This window comes from Alternaria hordeiaustralica, assembly GCF_023758085.1.
Source record: "Alternaria hordeiaustralica strain BMP 2776 chromosome Unknown scaffold_5, whole genome shotgun sequence".
Taxonomy (NCBI): Eukaryota; Fungi; Ascomycota; class Dothideomycetes; order Pleosporales; family Pleosporaceae; genus Alternaria; species Alternaria hordeiaustralica.
In genome coordinates this window covers 22,131-44,797 of record NW_026056777.1, presented here as the reverse complement: position 1 = coordinate 44,797, position 22,667 = coordinate 22,131, and the positions used below count along the sequence as shown (strand labels likewise).

At 52.8% G+C, this 22,667-nt stretch overlaps 6 protein-coding genes across 6 annotated transcripts; 3 read left to right on the top strand and 3 right to left on the bottom strand.

The window, feature by feature from the left end:
- Positions 1 to 2,710: 2,710 nt before the first annotated feature.
- J4E84_003355 (uncharacterized protein) lies at positions 2,711 to 4,981 on the top strand (the record flags this gene model as incomplete). The annotated part of the gene is made up of 2 exons (XM_049385968.1): positions 2,711 to 2,933; positions 2,985 to 4,981. The coding sequence occupies 2 exons, from the start codon at positions 2,711 to 2,713 to the stop codon at positions 4,979 to 4,981; spliced, it is 2,220 nt and encodes a 739-aa protein (XP_049245817.1).
- Positions 4,982 to 8,283: 3,302 nt separating this feature from the next.
- Positions 8,284 to 9,822, top strand: J4E84_003354 (uncharacterized protein; the record flags this gene model as incomplete). The annotated part of the gene is made up of 1 exon (XM_049385967.1): positions 8,284 to 9,822. One exon carries the CDS (start codon positions 8,284 to 8,286, stop codon positions 9,820 to 9,822), a length of 1,539 nt encoding a protein of 512 aa, XP_049245816.1.
- Positions 9,823 to 10,613: 791 nt separating this feature from the next.
- J4E84_003353 (uncharacterized protein) lies at positions 10,614 to 11,968 on the bottom strand (the record flags this gene model as incomplete). The annotated part of the gene is made up of 2 exons (XM_049385966.1): positions 10,614 to 11,212; positions 11,269 to 11,968. 2 exons carry the CDS (start codon positions 11,966 to 11,968, stop codon positions 10,614 to 10,616), a joined length of 1,299 nt encoding a protein of 432 aa, XP_049245815.1.
- A 3,148-nt stretch (positions 11,969 to 15,116) lies between these two features.
- Positions 15,117 to 17,662, top strand: J4E84_003352 (uncharacterized protein; the record flags this gene model as incomplete). Its single annotated transcript, XM_049385965.1, is given in 7 exon segments — positions 15,117 to 15,144; positions 15,161 to 15,498; positions 15,620 to 16,091; positions 16,141 to 16,783; positions 16,836 to 16,921; positions 16,976 to 17,514; positions 17,570 to 17,662. 7 exon segments carry the CDS (start codon positions 15,117 to 15,119, stop codon positions 17,660 to 17,662), a joined length of 2,199 nt encoding a protein of 732 aa, XP_049245814.1.
- A 730-nt stretch (positions 17,663 to 18,392) lies between these two features.
- J4E84_003351 (uncharacterized protein) lies at positions 18,393 to 19,081 on the bottom strand (the record flags this gene model as incomplete). The annotated part of the gene is made up of 3 exons (XM_049385964.1): positions 18,393 to 18,787; positions 18,846 to 19,006; positions 19,062 to 19,081. The coding sequence occupies 3 exons, from the start codon at positions 19,079 to 19,081 to the stop codon at positions 18,393 to 18,395; spliced, it is 576 nt and encodes a 191-aa protein (XP_049245813.1).
- Positions 19,082 to 19,658: 577 nt separating this feature from the next.
- J4E84_003350 (uncharacterized protein) lies at positions 19,659 to 22,389 on the bottom strand (the record flags this gene model as incomplete). Its single annotated transcript, XM_049385963.1, has 4 exons — positions 19,659 to 21,485; positions 21,536 to 21,904; positions 21,952 to 22,041; positions 22,156 to 22,389. The coding sequence occupies 4 exons, from the start codon at positions 22,387 to 22,389 to the stop codon at positions 19,659 to 19,661; spliced, it is 2,520 nt and encodes an 839-aa protein (XP_049245812.1).
- Between the last annotated feature and the right edge of the window lie 278 nt (positions 22,390 to 22,667).

Sequence of the window (22,667 nt, the reverse complement as noted above, 5' to 3'; positions counted from 1 at the left end):
CACGCTTTCACCTCCCGCCTCGGGGAAATCACAGGCCGACGACCGGCTACCCTCATGCATCTGCACAAGAACCTCAACGACGGTAACACCATCATCGGACATTTTGACATCAGTCGGTGTGCTCACATTGCGTCCATGCAGCTGGTGTAGTAGCTGACGGCCCACCACCCCCACACGGCTCACGCCTCAAGTATTGGATCTCATTACAGGCGCATTTCCCAAGAAGAAGAAAGCGTAGAGATAGGCGCTCGTCACACATGTTTGTGGAAATCTTGGATGGAGCCGTGGTACAGCGGCTGATGCGAGGGCCTACAGCCCTTACTGCTGTTGTACGCGACTGCATCACAGCATGATACGAGCAGAAGGACCGTGTTACAACACCGCCGTACCCAGAACCGTCGCAAGCTCAAGGCTATGCTACGCTGGCGGTGCGACTGCGCCAAGGTGGCGCTCTGTGCATGCTGAGTCTCTTGGGGACAGCCAGGAAGGCACATCAGAGGGGTCTCACAACTCACGATAGCCAGCACCCGGCCATCGCTGTCGTGGGGCTCTGAAACATGTTTGGAACTTACCGGGCCCGAGACATCACCACATGGACTTTGACCTCGACGAGGGCTGTTCGCGATTTCAGATCGATCCGCCCACGAGCCCTGTGTAGATTGAGACGTCTGAGTGAGGCGGGGTATCGAGTCCTTGGACACATCGTCGGCCATGGTAGGGGCTCTCTTCGGTTGTTTCAGGTTCCGCCGTCTCACGAGCGAAGATCTGCAGATGGGACGATGCTCTAGCCTCTCGTCTTCTGCTCGGACGCTTATCGCGATCCCTTTCTGACAGTTTGATTGTTCCGCGCCAGTACACGACGACGACATGCGTCAATACTTAGAGTTGCGCTTCTTGTCGACGAGCTTAGCCACAGATCCAGTCCAAAGTGGCAGACATGTTGATGCTTAGGCCTTATGCATACCCATGTGCCCCCAGCACCAGGCCTAACCCTGCACGCATTTGCGCCGTGCCCGCCTGAAATCGCGAACCGGCATATTCGGCACTAACAGCACAAATGCTGTACGTAGCTGCCAAAATCATACCCTCCCCGACTGAGGATACCCGCTCGTATTGTCAGCACAATTTTACGCGTGCTGTGCTACGAAAGCTTCGTTGTCTGCGAGCACAGCAGCGAGAGCTTACCTTCCCAGCCACGACACGTCTTTCGACGCGTTGCCAAATCCTCTCGGATGCACAACAACATACGGCCGACATTCCAAGCAAATTGGACCTCACGGCCTCGTAGCATAGCGGGCCTGGACGTGGTCAGAGCAGATATGCAGCAGATTTAACCGTTTATTTCGCTGCAACGTCCAATCAGCGCCCGCTATATCTGCCCCTGCAACGTTATATTGCGCAGGCCGACCTGTCGGGCCGCGTTCACTTGCGCGCTCATCGTCAGTGGCTCACGAGCCTTGTGAAGTCGGGCATCCCCCGTCTCCTGCACCCCTGTTTCCGTTATCCCCCAGCCACTAACAGATGCTCAGGCGCCGTCGCTCAGCGGCAGATACCCATGTCTTTCTCTCCTGCTGGCGCGCAGCGAGCCCTGTCCTGGCTCGTCCTGGATGTCACTAACCTGGTGGAGCACACTGAGCACCTTCCATCTTCTCCACATACTCTCCGCTGCTCGTCCAAGCCGGCCATGTTCCTACATAGTGAGATCATCCCTACATTTGCTGTTACTTTGCCGGCCACAAAGCTTCTTGTTCCCGTGTCACGGCATGCAATACTGCGGCATATGCCAATGATCGCTCTCCAGCAACTACAATCCTTACTCGAATCTTTGCTCGGCTACCTGGACCGTCCACCACTCCCTCTCATTCGCAACCACCGCTTGTCTCACTTCGGTCTGTGCAGTTCGCCAACCTTTACTCGACCCTAACTCCCTGACCGCATCCTCGTGTTATTCCCACACGGAGGGCAGAACCCCTTCATCAGCCGTTGCCCTGCAGTGGTCCGTGTTCAGGCTCTTACGTTCTCTCCTCCCCTGCAAATAAGTTGTCTACTTGACCAGGTACGCATATATTACTTTGGTTGCTATTGCATCTCAACTATACCTCTACCCTCATTTGGCACGCCTGGATCCTAGCCTTGGCCCAAGTTCAATCATCTCGCCTCGTCCAACCTCGATCCCTCCAACTCAGGTCTTGTGTACCAATGGCAAGTCGTTCGCATACATCACTAACGCCTCCAGCAGGCGTATAACCCGGGCATCTGAACTCACAACATCCGAGCTCGCGTGCGCGCGACAGGTTTCCCCAGATCATCTCATCAACTTCAATGGTTGTTGCCATAACTACATCTGCCGGCCACTTGTGGGGACCTGCACACGCCATACTAGCATTGCTCGGTTCGCGTTGCTTGCGTTAGGCTTTATTTTTCTGGGGTTCGTTCAGGCTCCCAAGCCATGTTTTCGTTCCATAAAACCGATGCCTCCCGGTCTCGACAGTCATCCGTCGACTCTCAGGCCATTGGGCCTACCATTCCTACCGCAAGTTCAGACTTTTGGTCAGAGCAGTACTCCACGCATTCAACTCATCCTGGCATGCATTCGCCCGAGCAACACAGAGCCCATCCGGCCAGACGAAGTTCCGTGTTCAATCTACGGTCTAGAAGCAATACTGCGACATCTATGACCCCTTCGCTGTTGTCTCTCAGCCATTCCGAGATGGCTGATCATGAAGCTTCTTGGCATGGCTCACCACCTGGACATCGACACACCAGCAACAAGAGTCATAAAGAGTCTACCGGATCTAGGAGGTCGTTGTTTCGCGGGAAGAAGGGCAAGAGGCTGAGCGAGACGCCCATGATAAACGTCGATGAGTTCGAAGGGGACGTCAGCGAAAGACGATCATCAATCTTACGGAAGGGCAAAAGAAGCGAGGATGCTAGTAAGTGATTCTCTTCCCTGATCCAAGGCCCTCTGCTTATCGTGACAATAGGTGCGAGTCTGATTAGCCGTATCTCGAGCCCATTCGACTTTCAGCACCTTTCTCACACCGACCGACATCAAATATCTGCTCTCGAACAGCAGTTGCCCGTCACACCATCCGATGACGTCCATTTCAGGAACTTCTCTTCTGAAAACCTGGCAAATGGAGAAGAGAGATCCACGTCTGCTCTAGGCTTCACATCTCCCCCTCGCAGCCCAGAACCTCGTCACGATTCCGAAACTGTCCCCCACTTCCCAATATCGCGACGACCCCTTCGCCTAGCCCGATCTATAGAGAGCTTCTCCCAACCTAGCCCTCGGAAACATACGCACACATCGTCGATACAGTCGCCTCATCTTCCCTTGGGACCCGCCTTCGGTACACCTGAGTTCGCGTACGAAGAGCCTGCTTCTGGTCCGCGTAGGTTGTCGCGGTCGAAGCGAGAGTCGGGTATCTGGGACTCATTTGCTCTTTCTGCTGTGTCCACCCCGGACATACTACCTGAGATATCAGAAGATTCGTACTTTGGCCATGCAGTCACGACGCCTGATGATTCAGCCATTCACGCAACCACACCGCCATCCTTTAGTCCCAGTCTCGCAGATGTTGTCGAGGAACCAGAAAGATTCGTCAGCCCAAGACCTGCACCACAGCCCCCAATGAAGTCCCCGACTTCGCCAAGATCGCCTTACTTTGGATCGTTTTCCTTTCAAAATCCGCGGTCTCCCGTTACCTCTAGATCACAGGGTAGAGGTCAGTCTCCTGCTTCACCAAGGGCAGAGCCTTCAGCTTCACGACCCTCATCGCAAATGTCTGACACGCTGGGCTCATTCGGCATGCCGAGGAGGATGTCCATTCGAAAACCTTATCAGCGTCGCCAGTCAAACACATGGCGCGCAATAGAGGAGTCATGGGAAGAAGATGTCGACTATATCTACGACAACGCTCTAGAAGCTGACTGTGACTTCGAGTGGGATCGAGTATCTGATGACGGTGTTCGCTGTTGCGACACTCCCTCTGCTGAGCAAGCCAATCGTCGCAACTCCAGAATCACTTCCGCTGATCGAGAGCGTTTCGCGTCTGACAATTTCCGCTCATCTTTGCTGGTTCCCAGCACATCGAGTGTGCCAGAACTGGTTCCGACTTCTGCGATATCCACATCCACCCTCAGCACTGGCCTGCCACCGACACCCTCAGGATTCTTCCATGCCAACCGTTTCAGCGGCGACACTGGCTTCATGCTAAGCCCGTCCCTTCTTGTCCCGCAGGAATACAAGGATACACGAGAAGTCACATATGAGGACTTGCTTGACGAGTACGCCGCGTCCGACCGGCATTTTCCAATGCTCGACGCCGGTCGAAGCACGACGAGCTCGGCGCGTAGCAGTCACGTCCGACTAAGTAGGCGAAGCTCTTATGACAGCAGCCTCATGTCCTCTTCTCAGAGCTGCGGTCTTTGGAGCTCCCCTGTGAGGCGCTCAGCAAGCTCTGCCGGCAGTGTCCCAGAGCTGATTCCGTCCCGTCGTAGCCGCAAGTCGCTTGGCTTCAGTCTTGCAGCTGATCAGCTTTCAGAGCAGATTGCGTTCCTTAACGAAGACAAGGAGGACGATGACATTACGCCACCAGGGCGTACCCTGGAAGGGCGAACATTCTTCGCTTCAGACGACGAAGCGCCTCAAGATGAGGAGCAATCTCGCAGCTCCATTGAGACCGAGCTCAGAGCCTCGCTTGATTTGGCTCGACGTGGCTCACAGCGTGCCAATCACTCTACTGTCGAAGAGGAGCTCAAGTCGTCGCTCGACCTTGCGCGCCAAGGGTCGCAGCGTTCCACCCGTGCACCAGCGCGCCAGCACAAACACGCCCTGTCTGAAGGTGCCGCCAAGTTCCTTTCCGTCTCTGCTCCGAAGGAGGATCAACCAACCAAGCTACGTAACCGCGCAGCGACCACCGCGCAGTCTCGCTCCCCTATGTTGTCTCTCTTCCCGACACCCCCACGCAACATATAAAATACTTCGCAGATGTAAATCAAGCCATGACCATCAGCGACCTCACCCACGACGCACACAGTAATAACTCCATCCACCCCGCGTCCCTGAATCGAAGCCCAGGAGGCTCATGAAGCATGGCTGGCTATGCTTCATGTCACGCTATCAACGACACACAATTGCATTCGATGTACATATTGACGAGTCATGTTCTCTCCCATCTTACATATCACTAGCAGTCCCATCATTGACGGAAGACTAAAAGTCGGAAGGTCTCTTTTTAGTTTTGCGCATTTCGGGTTCCTTTGCGTCAGCTTTTCACCAGCTCGCTTGCATGCATTTTTCGGCGCACCTTTGTCTCATTACATAGACCTATCTTGCCATATCCGCGCACAAATTATCTCCTATGTTACAGAGGAGAGGAAACTTTCGCAAAGAGCGCGAGAAGTAATTACTAGCTGTTTTTGGAATCATCACACTCGACAGTTGTCACAGTCGATCTTGCTCTCTTTTTGAAAGATGCTTGCGAGCGTTGCAGTACAAATCAAATAAAACATTTCAACACTTCTACATTTGTGATATTCAACGCTTCTGCCTGTTACTTGCCCATACTCAGCTGCGCTGGACCACGTAGGTACATGGTGCGTCACCCTGACATACACAACTCCCTGTGATTTCGTCGCCACCGTTTCGACGATCCACAGATCCGACCCTTACGATCCGCGCCGCAGCTCTCCATCGGATTCGCAGGCCCGCCCTGCATGAGCTTGTCCGCCCGCGCCATTGGCGTAGTACATGCAGGTTGGACGGGAACTCAGGGAAAACCTTGGAAGCAATACCGTCACTTGAGCGCGACGCGACGTCACGTCATCAATATGAACGCGCGCAAGCCTGAATGAGCAACACGAGGGTTTCGCATAGCCGCGAGAAGACGTCCAGTGTAGTTCGGATAGTTCAACACCTGTTCCCCTGATAGAGCATGGGTTTGAACTGGTCAAACGTGAACTGCGCAACGGGACCCGTTCTCCAGTCTTTTGTCGCGTGCTTTCCATCTATGCCGTGTTACCCAGAAACTCATTTGGCTACGAAATGGTGCAGATTGACGCAACGCCGCAATTAATGTTGGCGGCTGCAGCGTATAGGCGCATGTGGCGAGACGCAGCGCGTCGTCCTGAAGGGGATGTAAACAAGTGGGTTTCCCGTCTCAATTGGTTACGGGGCCGATGCCTCGAGGCGGACTTTTCGCAATGAAGTCGCCCAAAGAGACCGGTGTCGTGCTACCGAATGACTAACGACAGACACATGCAGTGGAGATTTTTGTGTTGGTATCGGAGGTGACTTAGCTGTTGGTGGGTCATCGGCGTCTAGCCCTCTAAGGACCTTTGACGGTTTTGGAAGCCATCAGATCGATCAGATAGTCAGTCCACAGCGGACACGCGACCGTTTGGGAAAGCATGTTAAAAATGGTTACGATGACCGCGGCGTCAAGGGCTTTTACCCTGCACTCTGTTCGTCTATGCACCCGCGTATCGCAGAAACTGGGGAGGCGAGCAGCAAAGCGCACATACTGATCTGACAAATACCATGTCCTTAATGTTGGGGTGGTAATAGTAAGGATACTGAAATGGGAAGCAGTCCGGGAACGATCCACTCTATCCACATGGCAGCTCCACCAAAGCATCCATTTTGAAGGTGAGTACTGACGAACTTCTGCTCACCGGAGCATAGACTCGATCCGGTCCTCTACCTATACTGCCGCTCCATGCGCAACCAACCGCGCCTAATACCAACAGATTGCAAATGCAGGAACCACATCGTTCTCCATCCGAACCCCGGGACGAAATGCGCGCAAGTCCATAGCGATACCGAACCGAAGACGATCGTCCGGGTAAAGGTCTTCAGAGACCCCGGCCACATGCAAGTCAACTACCAGGGCATACACACGGAGCGGGACGTTCGTTATAGGTCCTGCTATGGGCCAAGGCGTAGAGAGTGTGTGGCTCGGGTAATAGAGAGGTCGTTTAGAATTAACCGTGCCGCTGAACGTGCTCGAAGCGAAGTCGGTTGTGCTCTTACATGGGACCTGTGTTTTATGTGCTCCGCAGGCATCAGTAAGCGTGCGCATGCATATGCACGTGTAAGCGACTTCAGGATGACATTGTGACGAATCGAGGGTAGAAGCGCGGAGATCGTCCACAAAGAGACGGAATGACTAGCCTGAATATCGTTCGAGATGCTGTTTCATGTGCGGTGGAACGTTCGTGAGGTTTTCTGAGGCATTCGTTCAGCCTATGCGAGGTGTATGGACTTCGCCGGTTACTCTTTTGATCGACAGCTTGACTTGCATTGCATCTGATGAGTTGTCTTCGCCCAGGGCAACCACGACGATCGCGCCAGTTCCAACAACTTCTGTATGTCTCTCTAACTTCCAGCTGGCTTTAGTGTCGATTTGGATATTGGTCCAGCTTGAAGCAGCTTCTGTGCGATGGTTATACAATAGTTTGTAATAATTAAGCCATGAGTGTTGGTTTCCAGCAGCTGAACTGATTCAACAATGAGTATCCAAACATTGAGGCCGCGCAGCTGTGCCGCAGTATGATGGTGGAGTCGCTACGATTGATACTCAATGACCTGCCAACACACCATATCGCACCGGCCACATCTGTACGCCCACTCTTCATGACAGCCTTCCAGGATTACAACATCGATGGGGACTCCGTTTTAATGTCTGCTCGAATGCTAGGCCACATTACGAGCTTGCAGTCGTGCTTTCTTTGCGTTATTCAAGTCAGGCTCGTAGCTTCATCCTCGCTAGTAGACCCGTCTCTGCGCAACTCACACTTATCATCATTCCTTTTCACCTAATAAGGTGAGGGTTTGAGGCAATCGTGTAAGAAATAGACATGTCGCACTGCAAACCTTACACAGACATCAGCTCTTGTCATCAACAATCGACCCAACTTTCGACAGATTGGGATCGATAGGTCTTATCCAAAGATAGCGGAACGGGTAGTAAGGTAGCCGGCGGGATGTCGTTCAGCTTCTCAAAGACGTGTGTCGTGAGTGTCAGAAAGGTGGAAGTGTCAACTAGTTGCGTGCTGCATCTGGGCGGTCTTATCTCCGATGTCGCATACGTCATCAGTGGCCAACACTTTCGAGACGCGACACTCTGCCTTCATACGCCACAATTGCCATGTGGACTGCGCCTACTACTCGATATATCTGGAACCCGAAATATCACTTCTGGCCACAGTTTGTGCCCTTCATTAGACTTTGCACGCCCTCTCAAGTTCCTTGGTAGACTGCGAAACAAGCCGCGCATCATGGCCTTCCGGATGGGCCGCTTTGTACCTGGGCCTGCCCGCTTTGTACCCAGGCCTTCACGCCTCACACCGCGGCGTCTTTTGTTCATCACATCTGCGGGCATACTTTTCTGGTTCTTGTTCTTTAGCTTGACCCCAATTACCTCTCCGCTTCCGCCTTATACCGGACCCCATGAGGTAGGCATACTGGATGTTGAGACAGAGGTCCAAAAGAGAACCATCCATGATGCGATACTGAAGGCGACTGGGGAGAAGGCTTTCCAACTGGATACGTTGGCCATCACCTTATACTACCCATCCTCTCTGCCTCTGGCGCCGCCTAGCCAGCGACCATGGGCACGACCGTGGCTTCCTCAACCTGTCTCGCTTATTGGCGAAGGCTATGCTCGCCTTGCCGGAGTGTCGAAATTATCTTCGGTCTTCACCTTCGGCCTCTGGCTCCTTGGTTCAAGCACAGTCATTCCAGGTGTCGTTGATGCACCAATCCTTTCCAGTGCTGAGCAAATTTTGGGCGAAGATGGTAGTGGTGCAGGCGAATTTGGAAAGATCATGAGCGCAGCAGAGCAAGAACATAAAGAGTTAAAACGAGGCGACGGTCTTGGAAGTTTGCCCTGCGTTGTCTTTACGCATGGCATGGCAGGAATGAGTCAGAGTTATGCACACTACCTGGGAAGCATTGCAAGCCACGGCTACGTAGTCGCTGCCGTCGAACACCGTGACGGTAGCGGACCCGGTACCATCGTCCACCATCCTGATGGTACGGAGCGAAAAGTCTGGCACATGAAGCTCAAGGACCTAGAAGCCGATCCGCCGATGACCGACCTCGACCTCAAGGCCGCACAGCTCAACTTCCGTGAAGCTGAGATCAGCGAAACCATCAAACTCTTTGCGCAACTCAATGCAGGTGACGCACCGGTCGTGAACCTCAAGCCCGATTCACCGCGGAATGCTTTGCCTGGCTTCAAGAACCGCCTCAACCTGTCAGCAGTCACAGTCGGAGGTCACTCATACGGCGCGACGGGGGCTATGCAAGCACTGAAATCTGCCGGCTCAAAGGCAATGCCTATCAATGGTGGTATTGCCTTAGACCCAGGCAAGGGATCTGGACCCCTGAACAAGGACATCGACGTACCGATACTGGTCATGCAGAGCGGAGAATGGACAGAAAAGCAGACGGCTTTCTACGATGAAGGATGGCACTTTGAGGCCGTGAAGAATATCATCGATAACGTTAAGGAGGGGTGGTTCATGACCTTGTTGGGTACCGCTCACCCGTCTTGTACCGATGCGCCTCTTATCGTTCCTTGGATCATGAAGATGGTCACCGGTACGACGCTAAGTAGCAAGGTTGCTCTCAAGGAGTACATCGACGCTTCGGTCGCCTTCTTAGAATACCTGCGGACAGGCGAGAAGAAGGGGGTTTTGGAGAGTGGTGTCACGAACGCTGGAGGGCCTTTCACACACGATAAACCACATGGTAAAGTCCAGGGCCCGGACGGCGCTGACTGGGAGGTTCACACCGTTCCAAAGTCGGAGTAGACTGCGCATCTTTTTGTAACACTATAATACTACAGCAAGTAAACGTGCTTTATCCACCTCTTTGTGCGTGACCGAGCCTTAAGCTGATCCACTCTGTCTCAATGGTACCTACACCAACGACCGCCCATTCCCTAAGCTCTCCGTAGCCATTCTGCCACTCAATCATCAATAAAAGCGAAGAAAAAACAAGTCATACCACTGGCAGGCAAAGTGATGCACTGTAGTCCTCGACGCATCCCAACCACGCTTTTCAGCCATCAGGCGCATATTCACCAGCTGCGCCTGTGTGTACAATCGCTTTACCACGGGTGATGCCTCAGCCTCAACAAGGCGACACGTGCGCAAAATACCTTGATCAATCCGAACCCAAATTCCAATCGAATTGCGCGGTGGTGACGAATTATCAGTACTGTGATACTCAACTACGACTTTTGATGAGTTGGTGAGGGAACCAGTAGTGGGGAAAAGGCACTCACTGAGGTGCTCATATATCATGAGTCGTATCTCGGTCGGGAGATCAAGTAGCCGGAATGGCTGGACCGTCTCGTTGGTCGAAGTACGAGACCGTGGCTTTTCGATATATAGAAAGCGATTCATGATCTCGGGATAGAGGCTAGATTGAATGTTGGGTATTAGAAGGAGGGAGAGTCTGGTATTGAGGTTGAAGTAGTGGTTCACTGAGTAGATTGTAAAGCAGCGCACTTGTGTTTTCATTACGGATGTTCAAGCGCTAGGGTCATGTGTTCAAAGCGGAGTGGTGTGTTAATATTCATCTCATACATCCATTAGTCTCACTTGCCCCACAGCCCAAAGCCCTTACTGCCGCCTCTTGACCTAGGCTGCTGTTTCTTCTTCTTCTCAGGTTTCTCTAATCTCTTACAGCTCACATCCGCCTTTACCATCATGAAACTCTGATCGAAGACATGTCCATTAGCATTACCGCATCGTTCGAGTGCAGGCGCAAGTGCCAATTCTACTCGCCTGCCCTTTGCGCTGCCATTGACGCCATATCCACCACTGCCGTTCTCGTCATCATCTTCATACACGTCCTCCATTTCACTGTCGTAGAACCCGTAGCCCCAGTATTGATCCTTCTTACCGCCAGTGAATGTAACGAAGCGATAGTCGGCGAGCTGGCGCTTCATCTTCAAATCTAACGCAACAGATGCTGAAATGATGGTACCCAGTTGTTCCTTCCCTGAACGCAAAGACTGTGTGGACCAGGGCCGTAATTTGCGGCGCATGCGACTGCAGAAACGGGATATTCGTTTTAGGACGGGCGCGGCATCGAAAGTGGGACGCCATTTGCCATCTACCTGAGGGACTAGGAGGTTTACGGTCATGGCTCGCCATTGGTGGTATTCTTCGGCTTGGGCTTCGTTCTTAACAGCTGTACCTTGTTAGCATTGTAATCATTAGAGATTCACCGGGGGCGGGGTAGCGTACCCTTGCGCAATGTGTCGTTAATCTCGCGCAGCTTCCTGTCTCCCAGTTTGCCTGCCCATACATATCCACTGCCCTTCTGCCAGTTGTTGAATATTTTCTGCTGTAGCTTCATCCAAACGTATGCTTGGATGAGGAGCGGCCGTTCCTCTGGGTGCTTCAGATACGTCTGGTAGTTGTCCGTGAGGTTCCCAAACAGTTCCTTCGCTCTAGTGAGATATGGTCGCTTGCTCGTGGCTTTGATGGGTCCGCCGAAATACTCCTCACTCCATACTCGTATCTCATATCGCAACGCGAGTAGCTCTTCAATCAAAGTGTTCTCTTCAGATTTGTACACGATCGAACGTTTTGCAGGCATCCCATGTGGACCCATGCTCCTCCTCTGCAGCTGTTTCCTCAGCGCATCTCGCTCTTTTGTGACTTGGTAGTACCGCTGTATGAGATCATCTTGGCTGTTACCCCTCGACGCGTCTGGTCGCGATGGGCTTTTGGGCGGTACGAGGGGACTGATAGTCGCGCTCAGTCGTTGCGGGCTGCCCAATGCCGATGATTCGTCGGATGATGTCTCGGCCGATGTCGCTGTAACTTTCTCGAATTTGAGCGGTGGTATGTAGGGCGCCTTCCGTCTATGCCTGGGTATCAGGACCTCCTCGTCAGACCATTCGTCTCCGACTTCGGGGAATGGATAGCCTTCTTGCTCCATTACAGGTGATTCAAGGGTCGATGCAGATTGCGGTTCTTCAATAACTTCGGCGGAGGGGCAGGTCAGTTTGAGCGACTTGAGGGTAGAATGGCGGACGTCTATGAATGCGACTCGGTCAGCGCGCTATATCCCAATAGCCCCAAATGCCCACACGCACCAGGAGATAGAGTCGCCATCTCAACAAAGACTGAGCATGTTTGCCCTTCTGGTATGCGCTCAATGTTGATCCCGCGAGCGGTGAAGCCTCTTGGTAGTCTATGCTGCTATGCGTCCGCGCAGTCTCATCTCAGATCAGCTTCGGACAAGCTCGCAGCGGGGCCGGCGATGTTTGTGGCCTTGGGAGAGTAGACGGAATAATCTGGACGAGTTGACGGGCACGCCCTCAGCAAGGAAGATGGCATGGCGCAGGCAAGCTTTGCTGCTATCTAGCCCAGCCTCGCCGCGAAAGGCAGCCCTGGCGGTTCAGCATGAACCACTAAGAGCGGGCAGACGACGAAACGAGCTGCAATCACACCAGTGACGTGTGACGAAGTGCATGCAGACGGCGATGGGTCCACGATTGGGTGAAAATGAGGAGGCTGTCGGCATCTTCGCTTATCTAGCGTGCGCCTGTCACCTGAACCGCGACGGGACGACTTCGGGATCCACCTGAACCATGTTCTTGCCAGCAACAACATGTCTTTTCGTGTTCACGACCGTCTGACACGACATATTCACGAACTCAATTCTGCTGTCATGGTAACTTGGCAATATACGCAATTTCCGACGCGCCAAAAGCACAGCGCGCAAAGGCCGCTCGGGCGCTCTAGAGGACGATAACAAGCTCCATCCTGGAGTACCAGAATACCTCCGGCCTCCGCATTCTCCACACTGCACATCACCAATCATCTTCGGCTACCTTCCCTAGTACCTTCCCCAGCCCCTTCATTGCAGTAGAGCAGCAGTCACCCCATCCCTTAGCTTCAATGAGGTCCCTGTCTTTGCCCAGCAATTCCCCGGTGGTGGCTCGTTAACCTTAAATGCCACTGAATTACATCTATCACCCCCGGCTTGTAGGTAGTTCCAATTCGAGCAAAGCGCAAGGCATGTATTGAGGTCTAGGACGAAAGCCTTGATCAGTGTCCGCCCGTCGGTGTCAAATCCACAATGCTTGATGAATCCGTATTGTCCTGGATTGCCCGAAGGTGCCCTGGGTGTGAACGATGTACTGTTACTGGCTGGGCAGTCCGTGGTTACGAGGGAAGGGGGTACACTCGTGGGTTTAGAGGAGGAGAAGCTCGGTGGTCCGGAGGACGTTCGATCACTTGAGCCGCCTGTGCTGGGCAGAAGTATAGCGGTTGGCGCGCTGCTCACACTTTAGTATACATTTACCAATGAGTTTCTCTAGGCATGGGGGAACTACCTCTGCACAGAAGATGGTGGCGCATTTTTCCTGTTCCCTTTGACTGCTAGAGAGCCACCTACAGCTCCACCCACAGACGCAGCGATTACGACAATGCTTACAACGACCAATATGGACCAGAAGAGCCACGGTTTCAAACCTCCGAACGATTTCGACTGGTTCTCTTTGAGCGTGGGGTTTCCCGCAACGACATGTTGATAAACCCAGGCTTCCTTCCCTTCATCTTGGTGCTCCACGGCGTGCAGGCCTGATCCGACCACAGGGAGACCACCTCCACCACAAGGTTCCGGTAGGTTCTCGCACTCGATGTGTCTCGACATGACGCTGTGAGTAGTCTGAATGGGCTCAAGATTGTCTGCCTGCTGTTGACCTTGATCTTGATCTTTGAACGAAAATCCCGTAGATGGAAAGAGCTAAATAAATGTCCAGCATCTGTTGAAGGTGTTCGGATTGCATGGGTTCAATTGGTAAAGGCATATCTTATTATATGGTTGCGTAAAAGCGCTGGGTGTGTAACAGATACGATGCCACATAGGGGCGGAAATTCTAATATAATGTGAGATACGAATAGAACTGAACAACATTGCCTGAGAGCAGTTATACGATCACACGACGCAGCTGTCTATTTACATCCAATAATCTTATATGGAAATGGGGCTGGGAAGGGTGAACCTGAGGTATGCCTCCAAGGCTGACTGCAAGTATCGGATGGGGCGGTTTTTCCAAATTTGACCTGGTCCGAGAAGACTGAGACGTTGCTATCCTCACAGTCGGTTTTCGTTCCAAATTACCCTCTCACTCTTATGAAGCATGTAAATCCAGTAAGGAGGTCCGGAGATGCCTCCATTCCAGCGCAAGTCAGCATCCCGCTGGTTCTTATTGAACTGTGGACGATAGCCGCCTCTGCGCTGCCTGTAATGAGCACATTTTTGTGGATCCCAGTCTCTAATTTTTCCCGTGCACCCAATGCATCTGAGTAAATAAAACTGTAGCCGGTAGATCTATGGTAAGTGTTGACGAAGCGCAAGGAGTACGTGAACTAGGAATTAGGAACTCCGAGGTCACAAATTAAGCTTGCGCTTTCGGAAGCGCGATGTAACTTGAATGGTGCAGGGCAATCGAAAAGCACGGCCAGTCACGACAACTGGCCGACGCCGTTCTGGTACCTAGGTATCAACTGAACGAATCGAATATTGCAAATAATTCCTTCCGGTCAGCGTGCTTATTTCTGACCGTCAGATTTTGTAGCTGAAAGCAGTTATCACTGGGACAGGACGTTAGCATGTGATACTATGACGACACAGGGTCCACATCCAAAGCTGGACACCTCGAAGCACCCTTAGGCCGTCCACGGGAGTGGCATATGAAACTTCCATGCATGTACCGAGGTGTCTGCTGTCAACCTTGGAAAGCATTGGTCGGATAGTTCTCGGAGGAAGATTGTTGATCGTCGCTAAGGCCCAAACGGGTAACGGCGGCCCGTCAGCTAGCGGGGCGAGAATCGCAACGAACACCAAGGCGCGACGGAACCAATTCCTCCCCGGGGGCCGATCCACCCTGTCGAAAACTTCAAGACTCTCATGCAGACTATCGCAAACCGTCCCCGAGCATGGTAGAATCGAAAGTCGGCATATCGTCTAATTCGCCGGGCTCAGCAAGCAAACCCAGCGGAGGACGACATCGCGTCATCTCCTCTTGTTTGACATGTCGGCGCAGGAAAGTCAAATGTGATCACGTACATCCAGTATGCGGTTCTTGCATGCGAGGAAGTCATGTGTGTACCTGGACAGATCAAATACCGGCATCCACTACTACTGGAAGGATTTCGAAACCCGCGGCTGGGGCCACTGGAAAGACCGGAAAAGGCAGTGACGTGCAAGCCCGGTTAGACAGACTCGAATATCTTTTAGAGAAAGCTGTTGCGGGACAGGGGGCGAAATCCACGGCATCCGTACGGTCCAGTGTTGAATTAGACAGGAAAGAAGTGGAGGCGCTGACCCCATCGTCGAATAGCCAGACTTCCCATGGAGGAGGAATCGCTTCTGATGGTGGCGACGGGACCCTCCTGTTGAATGATGGGCAGTCTCAGTTTGTCTCGTCTCTGCATTTTGCATTACTGGCCGATGAGGTGAGTGCCGCTTTTCGACATGACAGAACATATCTCCGAGTTGCACCGAGCGAAAGCTACATTCATTCTTATTGTATTTCTCTGTTTCTAGGAATATTGAACAATACTGATTGAGCTTTAGATACAAGACATCAAGGCCTTGCTTGGTGATAAGACCGACGAAGAGAGGAAGGAAGTGCCGCAAAGCAGTCTGGTTGACCTACTTTCCCTCGGTCGCGCAGGAGCCGGATCAAATCTAGAAAACCTGCTACCGAGCACAAAAGAGCACCGTGACACGCTGCTGGACGTCTATTTCGCAAATGTAGATCCTATGGTGAGAATTACCCATAGGCCAACGGTGATGCGCAAATTTTCCACCTACAACAACGAAGCACATCCCATGGCCTATGCCATCTACTTCTCTGCGATCAACTCTCTGCCTCCAAAGGTAGTGCACAACAAGTTTGGCGAGACAAAGGAATCACTCCTCGATCGATTTCAGCTGGGTGTTGAGATCTCACTGGCTCGGGAAAACTATCTCACAACATCGAATCTGGAGATATTCCAGGGATTTGTATTATGGTTGACATGTATTACCAGAGAAGAGGATATGGGTAAGTGCAATAGATGCTTATGATTCTGCAACGCTCACACACATAGCAGGAAAAGCGTGGGTTCTGATAGGCATCGCATTTCGCATCGCTTTGAACCAAGGCCTGCACCGTGATCCATCGTTATTCCCGACCGGCTCCATGGACGCTCTGACTATTGAGCTACGTCGGCGTATGTGGCATCAACTAGGGCACTTGGAGTTCCGGGCAGCAGAATGCAAAGGGCAGGAACCGAGCATCACCGAAGACTTCTACACGACGCTATTTCCACGAAACATCAACGATGAGGACCTTGTAGATGGCGCAAGTCCCGGTCCGGCCCCGTATGACGAACCGAAGCTTACTACTATGACGTTCCAACTTGTCCGGTTCAACGGCATGCGAGCTCTACGGCGTATAGTTCAAAGCACTTACCGCCTTGAACGCCGCATGCTGGACTCAGGACTCCATGGAACTGCTCGTCCTGATCCAGCACAAGAACTCAGAGATCTTTATGAGCAGATCAAAGTGATGCTCGACGAAGTTCATGAAGAGAATCAGCGAAAATACTTGCATAACCTTAACCCAGAGGTACCAATGGAGAGGCTGACGCTGGGACTGGCTTCACTGTTGGAGTGGCGTGCCTACTTACTGTTTTGGCTTCGGATGCCGCGTGCTTACCGCGACGTAGTCTTTTCGGACGAGATCCGCCGATCGTACGTTCCAGTCAGGGCCCTAATGAGAAACAACAATGGCTGATAATGCTAGGATCTTCGAGAAGTCAGTAAACTGCGTCGAAACACTAAACGGAGCGGCAGCCGATGTCGATGCTGCTCGCTTCCAATGGCACATTGGTCCGTAACCCCGACAATACCTACCCAGTGAGACACAAGAGCTAACTTTCAAAGGAGGAATCGCGTCTTTCCAAGCCATCATGCATATCCTATCAGAACTCCGCAACCCCCTCTTCAACGCACCTGACCGCCAACGCGCTCTAAGAGCCCTCCAGATGTCTCGTATCCTCCGCGAGAACAACAGCGCCAAAGCATGGCAAGCAGTCAAAAACATGATCGACAAGGCCGTCTCCGAACACAATCTCTCGCCAAGAGGGCCGCCGCAGCCATCGACTACCTACGTCAGCCAACCCATCGTGCCTTCCATTCCCATGCCGCTGAACAACAACGCACCCAACAGCAACACGGGCGTTTATCCGGCAATGCAAGGCATCCCAAGCTACGCCTACCAAAACCCGTCTGCAGCTTATAACCAACAAAACATGCCAGGGCCATCTCAACCAGAACCCATGCAGACTCAACCCGACTTGCTGCAGTCCATGCAGTCTATGCAAGACAACGCGCCTTGCTGGGATGACATCAATCTCAACAACATCAACAACATCGTAGGCGACGTACAAGCTAGCACGGATGTAATCCCCGACTTTGATTTCGTAAGTGACCATGACATGATCAGGTAGACGGGGGTCGATTGGCTAACAAAACCAGGGTTTCTGGGGCGACCCTTTCAACTACGAAAATGAACCTGCAGCCATGCCGTTGCAAGATGGCTACTTTCCTCAGTGGAGTGGGGGAATATGAAGGCAACGCACCAAGTCGCACGAATAACTTCATTCACAACTCCAACCCAAAGGACCGGTACCGCAGCGCGATCATTACGTCCAGGAGGGGCTCTTCCCTAGGTAAGAGCAGACGACGAACATTCACTTATCATCTTCGCCAATCACTCTACTCTCAATAATATCTGCCACCGACGCATCATATGGTTCCCTAAACTCCCATGGACGATGCCGTTGTTCGCAAGCGAACCGGTGACCCTTATGGCGCTGTCTCGGTGTTCGACGCGAGTCGGACATGGGCTAAGGAGACCTAATCCACCACTCTTGCTGTTCATGTGTTGTGTTTAGTATGGCGTTTGCTGGAGGTCCGCCCTGGACGACGGCTAGAACGGACGGATATGTGCGTGTTGGCATAGAGCTCAAGGCTTATCAGGGTCAGGCGTTTGATAGATCGAACATAGAGGAGCGGATCTTTGTGATAAGGTCAGCTGTAGGAGTCGAACATCAAGAAAGCATCCGATTACATGGACACGTAAAGGCAAGCCGCATGCAGTGTGGTTGTACAAGCCGTGGAATTAAGTTGGCGAAAGGCAAAAGCATCAGACGTCCATGTTATACAGTTAGCAAGCGCATAGTCGCTCAACCAAGTTCGTACGTAAAGTGCGAGCGAACCGAACAAGCTCTATCAAGAAAGACAGCTCCCATGCACACCACATGCCTAGAAACCCCGTAGAAACGGCACGCCAGCCCATCTACTCGTCCTTGACACCACCACGGCCCGCACGCTCAGCAGCCTCAATGCTCTTCTTGTCCGTCTTGATCTCGCCACCGCTCATGGCGCCCATCATACCGCCAGCCGCCTTCCACGGCCTAGCGAGGTCGCCGGTTGCCGGCTGGCCGAAGAGGTGGACCTTGACGAGGTTGCCTTCGAACGCGCCCTTGAGGGGGATGATGGACTGAATCAGGAGCGGGTTGGTGTACTTGAAGTAAAGGTGCATAACGCCCATCATGCCGACACCCATCAGCTGGGCCTTGAAGAGCTCGCGCAGCTTCTGAAGGTCGTAGGCTTTGACGGTGGTAGCGACGAATTTCGGTTCTTCGCCTGAGCCCATCGGGGCCGGCTCGACGTATTTGACAACGGTCATGTCTGTGGTTGTTTTGTTAGTCGCTGTGTCGGTCTACCCCGGGCTCTTCTTTCCACGCACCATTCTTCTTGTTGATCTGCGCCTGCACGTAGAGGTAGATACCCGCGATGATCAGGTTGGACACGATGTAGAGCGCGCGCACGCCGTTGAGGACAGTCGGGTCGTCGAAAGGTATCTTCTTGGAGATTTGCATAAATCCCAGGATGATGACCAGGTTGGAACTGCAGTCGAGTTAGCAAACTGTCTTCAGCACTGGGCGCAGTGGATCTGGCGTACATTTGCGGGCTGATGGCCATTGTGACGTTGGAAGCGGATTGTTCGGGCGAAGAATTGAAGGTCGCTTTCGCGATCGTTTGACAAGAAGCTGGGGGTAGAGATGTGGTTGCGCGGAACGTGGGTGAGAGGTTAAAGACAAGCGGGCGACTTTTGTGGTGGGCGAGGGTCACGATTAGCGCGACCCAAGAGGCCAGGTTGTTGCCCGCCGCTGGCTAGCCCCAACAGGCATTCACCCTTCTAGTCTTATCTAATGCCTTCTCTAGACACATAGGGCGAGAACGACACAGAAGTCTTGGTGCGCGTCACGAGTATAGAAGGTGCACAGGTCTATGATGGAAGATTGAGAAGGCCATTCGCGCCTTCTGATCGTTCTGATGCAGGGTATCTCATCTATAGTCCCCAACATGCATATGCCATAACAAATCCAATATCAAGCCATACTCTGTATGTTCCAATGACGCCGCGCTAATGATTCAAAACTCCCTCGCCGGCTTCGTAGACACCCAATCGCGAATCGGTGTCGCGGCGATATGCAATGCAAACAACCAACCAACAAACAGAGAGGAATTTCTCCCACATACACAAATCCTGCCTTCCTCACATCACCAGACATTCGCGATCCGGCCTGTTCTTGTCCTTATTCTTCCCTTTGTCTAGGACTGTACCAGGTTCCCTACTCTTGCTCCTCCGTCTGTCTTTCTTCTCCTTCTTACTCTTGCTGCCCGACAGACCTGCTTCTTTCTTCTCTTTGGCTGGAGAGTGGCCCTGTTGATCGTTCTCTACGCTCTTCACTTTTTCAATCACAATGTGAGGCTCGTCGCTGGAAGCAGCTTCAGTCGTAACCAGCTTGTCCTTGCTACCGCGTCCCGTTAGCCTCGATAACGTAAGAGACAAACGAGTCTCGCCGCTTGGACTACCTGGTCGACTTCTGTTGTTCCCAGATAACCATATTCGAGAGCCGCGCCGGGATACGGACAAGAAGCTGCTCTTCTGATCATCTGGTGTTTGCGGTTCAGTTCGGCCACGTAGGCTGCCTTCGCCATCCTCGATCGCGGTGCTGCTGCGCCGATTGCTGGACATGCTGGTTCGACTAGCTGGCTCGTCTGTAGAATTGGATTCAGTATGCGGATCTTTGGTGTTGAAGTTGTCGTTCTCTACACCGGCTTCGGCATCCGCGGCTGTTGTAGAGGGCAGGGAAGCCAGCGTTTCTCGTGAAGGGTCGACGGACGGAACTCCTGATTGTGCTTCTGCATATGTGGGCGGATCTCCCCGGGAAGCGAGCTCTTCATCAATAGGCTGTACTTGGTAAAAGAGCAGATACGGTGACTCTTCTCGCAAGGCTGTCTTAATGTCAACTTCAGTCACCCGTTGCGGCGAGAGATCGTCAAAGCGTATCCACTTTTCCAGCTCTTCCTCCGGATCTGATTGCGCGGTGCCAGGTCGTTCGCGAGCGTTGGCACGGACAAGCGCAATATAGTGGCCAGAGTCGACTGACACGCCCCGATGACAGACGACAGACTGGAGGACAAGTTTGAAATTGCCAAACAGCGGACCTTCTTCTTTCATCCGATCATCAGAGATGAAGTGAGGTAAACCGATATCAAGCGGAATGTCGATATATGTATTCAGACGCTTTGGAGCGCCGTGCGGCGTCATCGTATATCTCTTCAGGCAGATGCCGAGAACCGGCCGCTTCACCGAGAAGTGCGCAGCGACCTGAGCATCGGTCTTTGGTACATTGTCGGTATACCAGGGGATGAGACTGAAGAACTGCCAAGCCGGCATGAGAATCTCCTTCTTAAGTAGAGAAGCTGATCGTGGTCGGCCGCTGGAGCTGTTGTCCAGCATGTCCTCGACATGCTTCTTCTCGTCAAACTTGTTCGTTTCCTGTGACTGACGTGTATATCGCTGGCTGAAGATACTATCAGCGCGTCGGCGGCCTTGTAGATTTGGTCGCGTGGGAGTTAGTGGTGTGCTTGGCTCGTAAGTCATCGGCGTAGAGACGAGAGGAGTCATGGAGCCCTCCATCTCCATCGTCTCTATATGTATTGTCTCATTCTTCTCAGGATCCTTGTCTACAAATTCTTCGTCTTTGGACTTGATGGATGCTATCGTATTTTGCCGTTGCAGGTATCGCTTGACCTCGATTCTGTTGTTGAAATAGGTTTCCAAACAGTCTTCCAATGTGACAATGTGGTCGCCCTCTTGTTCTGGAATGGCGACTTCGAGCAGCCGTTCGTTGACGAACTTGTGGTCATCTTCCTTGTCTTCACGTCCGGTGTGGTAGATGTCCATCTTGAGGGTGAGTAGCGGCAGCTCGAGCGCACCAGTGATGAAAGTGAAAGCTTCCGAAGCGTCTTGTTGACGGACCTGTGCAGCATCTTCCCATCCGCACTTGGCAAGCGAATCCTGGAGGTGCTTTGTCTACAATGTGTATTAGCCACGGAGGAGTTGGATGACGAGGTAGGTCGTACCAAATCGACCTTGATGAGCTGACCACTCCTCAAGAGATTGACCCACAAGCGCAAGACAGCCGCCAATTTCTTCCGTGGCTCATCCTCAAAGTTGTCGTACAACATGGCCTCAAAGCTGTCGAGACGCGCGAACATGGCAAACAGCAGTGCGTCCAGATAGCACGTCACCATGTTCCGGTTTATGGCGCCCAGCATGATCACGTCAGGACTGAAGTCCTTCAGCTCGCCTTCGAGCGATTCGTTGGCGAGCACTAGAAGATCGTAGGCTTTGTCGATGTCGTTGGGATGCCAGGCGAGGGCATGTTCGGCCTGTTCCTCTCCCATGCTGGTTATGCCGGCGCCTTGTAGGCGTGAAAGGAGCATCTTGACCTGCAGCCGGTTAGCCAGGTTGCAAGCAGCCTCGTCCCCCCGCGTACCTTCTTCTCGGACTCATTGTTCGCTGGCGGTCTGGGACCTTCGCTCGTGAATATTCTGTAGAGGTCGGGCGAAGCATTGGTGGATTTGGACTGTAGAGACACATAGTCAGAAGAATGCGATGTTGAAGGTGGATCGGCGTTGGGTGTAAGAGAAGAAGCACGGCATGGTAGCTTCTGGTGTAGAAATAGAAGACTATCCTCTACCGATGTTCGCAGTACAAATGGGAGCTTGTGGTACAGCGTCTCGATGCCGGCAGACAAGCGCCGCTGGCAGCTGGGCGAGTCTTCCGGCAGCGCAACGGCTGCAGAGCATAGCAAAGGACTGAGAGAGTTGACAGAAGCGAAGGAGCTCAGGCGTACTTTGGTATGGGCGTGCTTGGACGCGCGCTTCTCATGATGCTTGTCGCGCCGGCTGAGAAAGCGTGACATGCCGTTCATGGTGGTGGACGGTGAAGGCGAGACCCATTCAGTGAAGGGAACGCGACAGTGGGTAGCGGGGCAGGCAGCGAGCTTGGGTCCGGTGGTGGAGGAAGGTGCAGACGAGCCCTGAGCCCGGTGGTCGGTGGGGAAGCGAGCGGGTGTTTGGGGGCTGGCTGGCGGCCGCTGGGAGTTTGTCGGTGAAAGCGCAATGGTGACGCGCGGTCAAAGGAGCGGCCGACAGACAGTGACCTCAACGCAAGATACAAAAAGAAAGATACGAGCGCTGCATGTCCCCG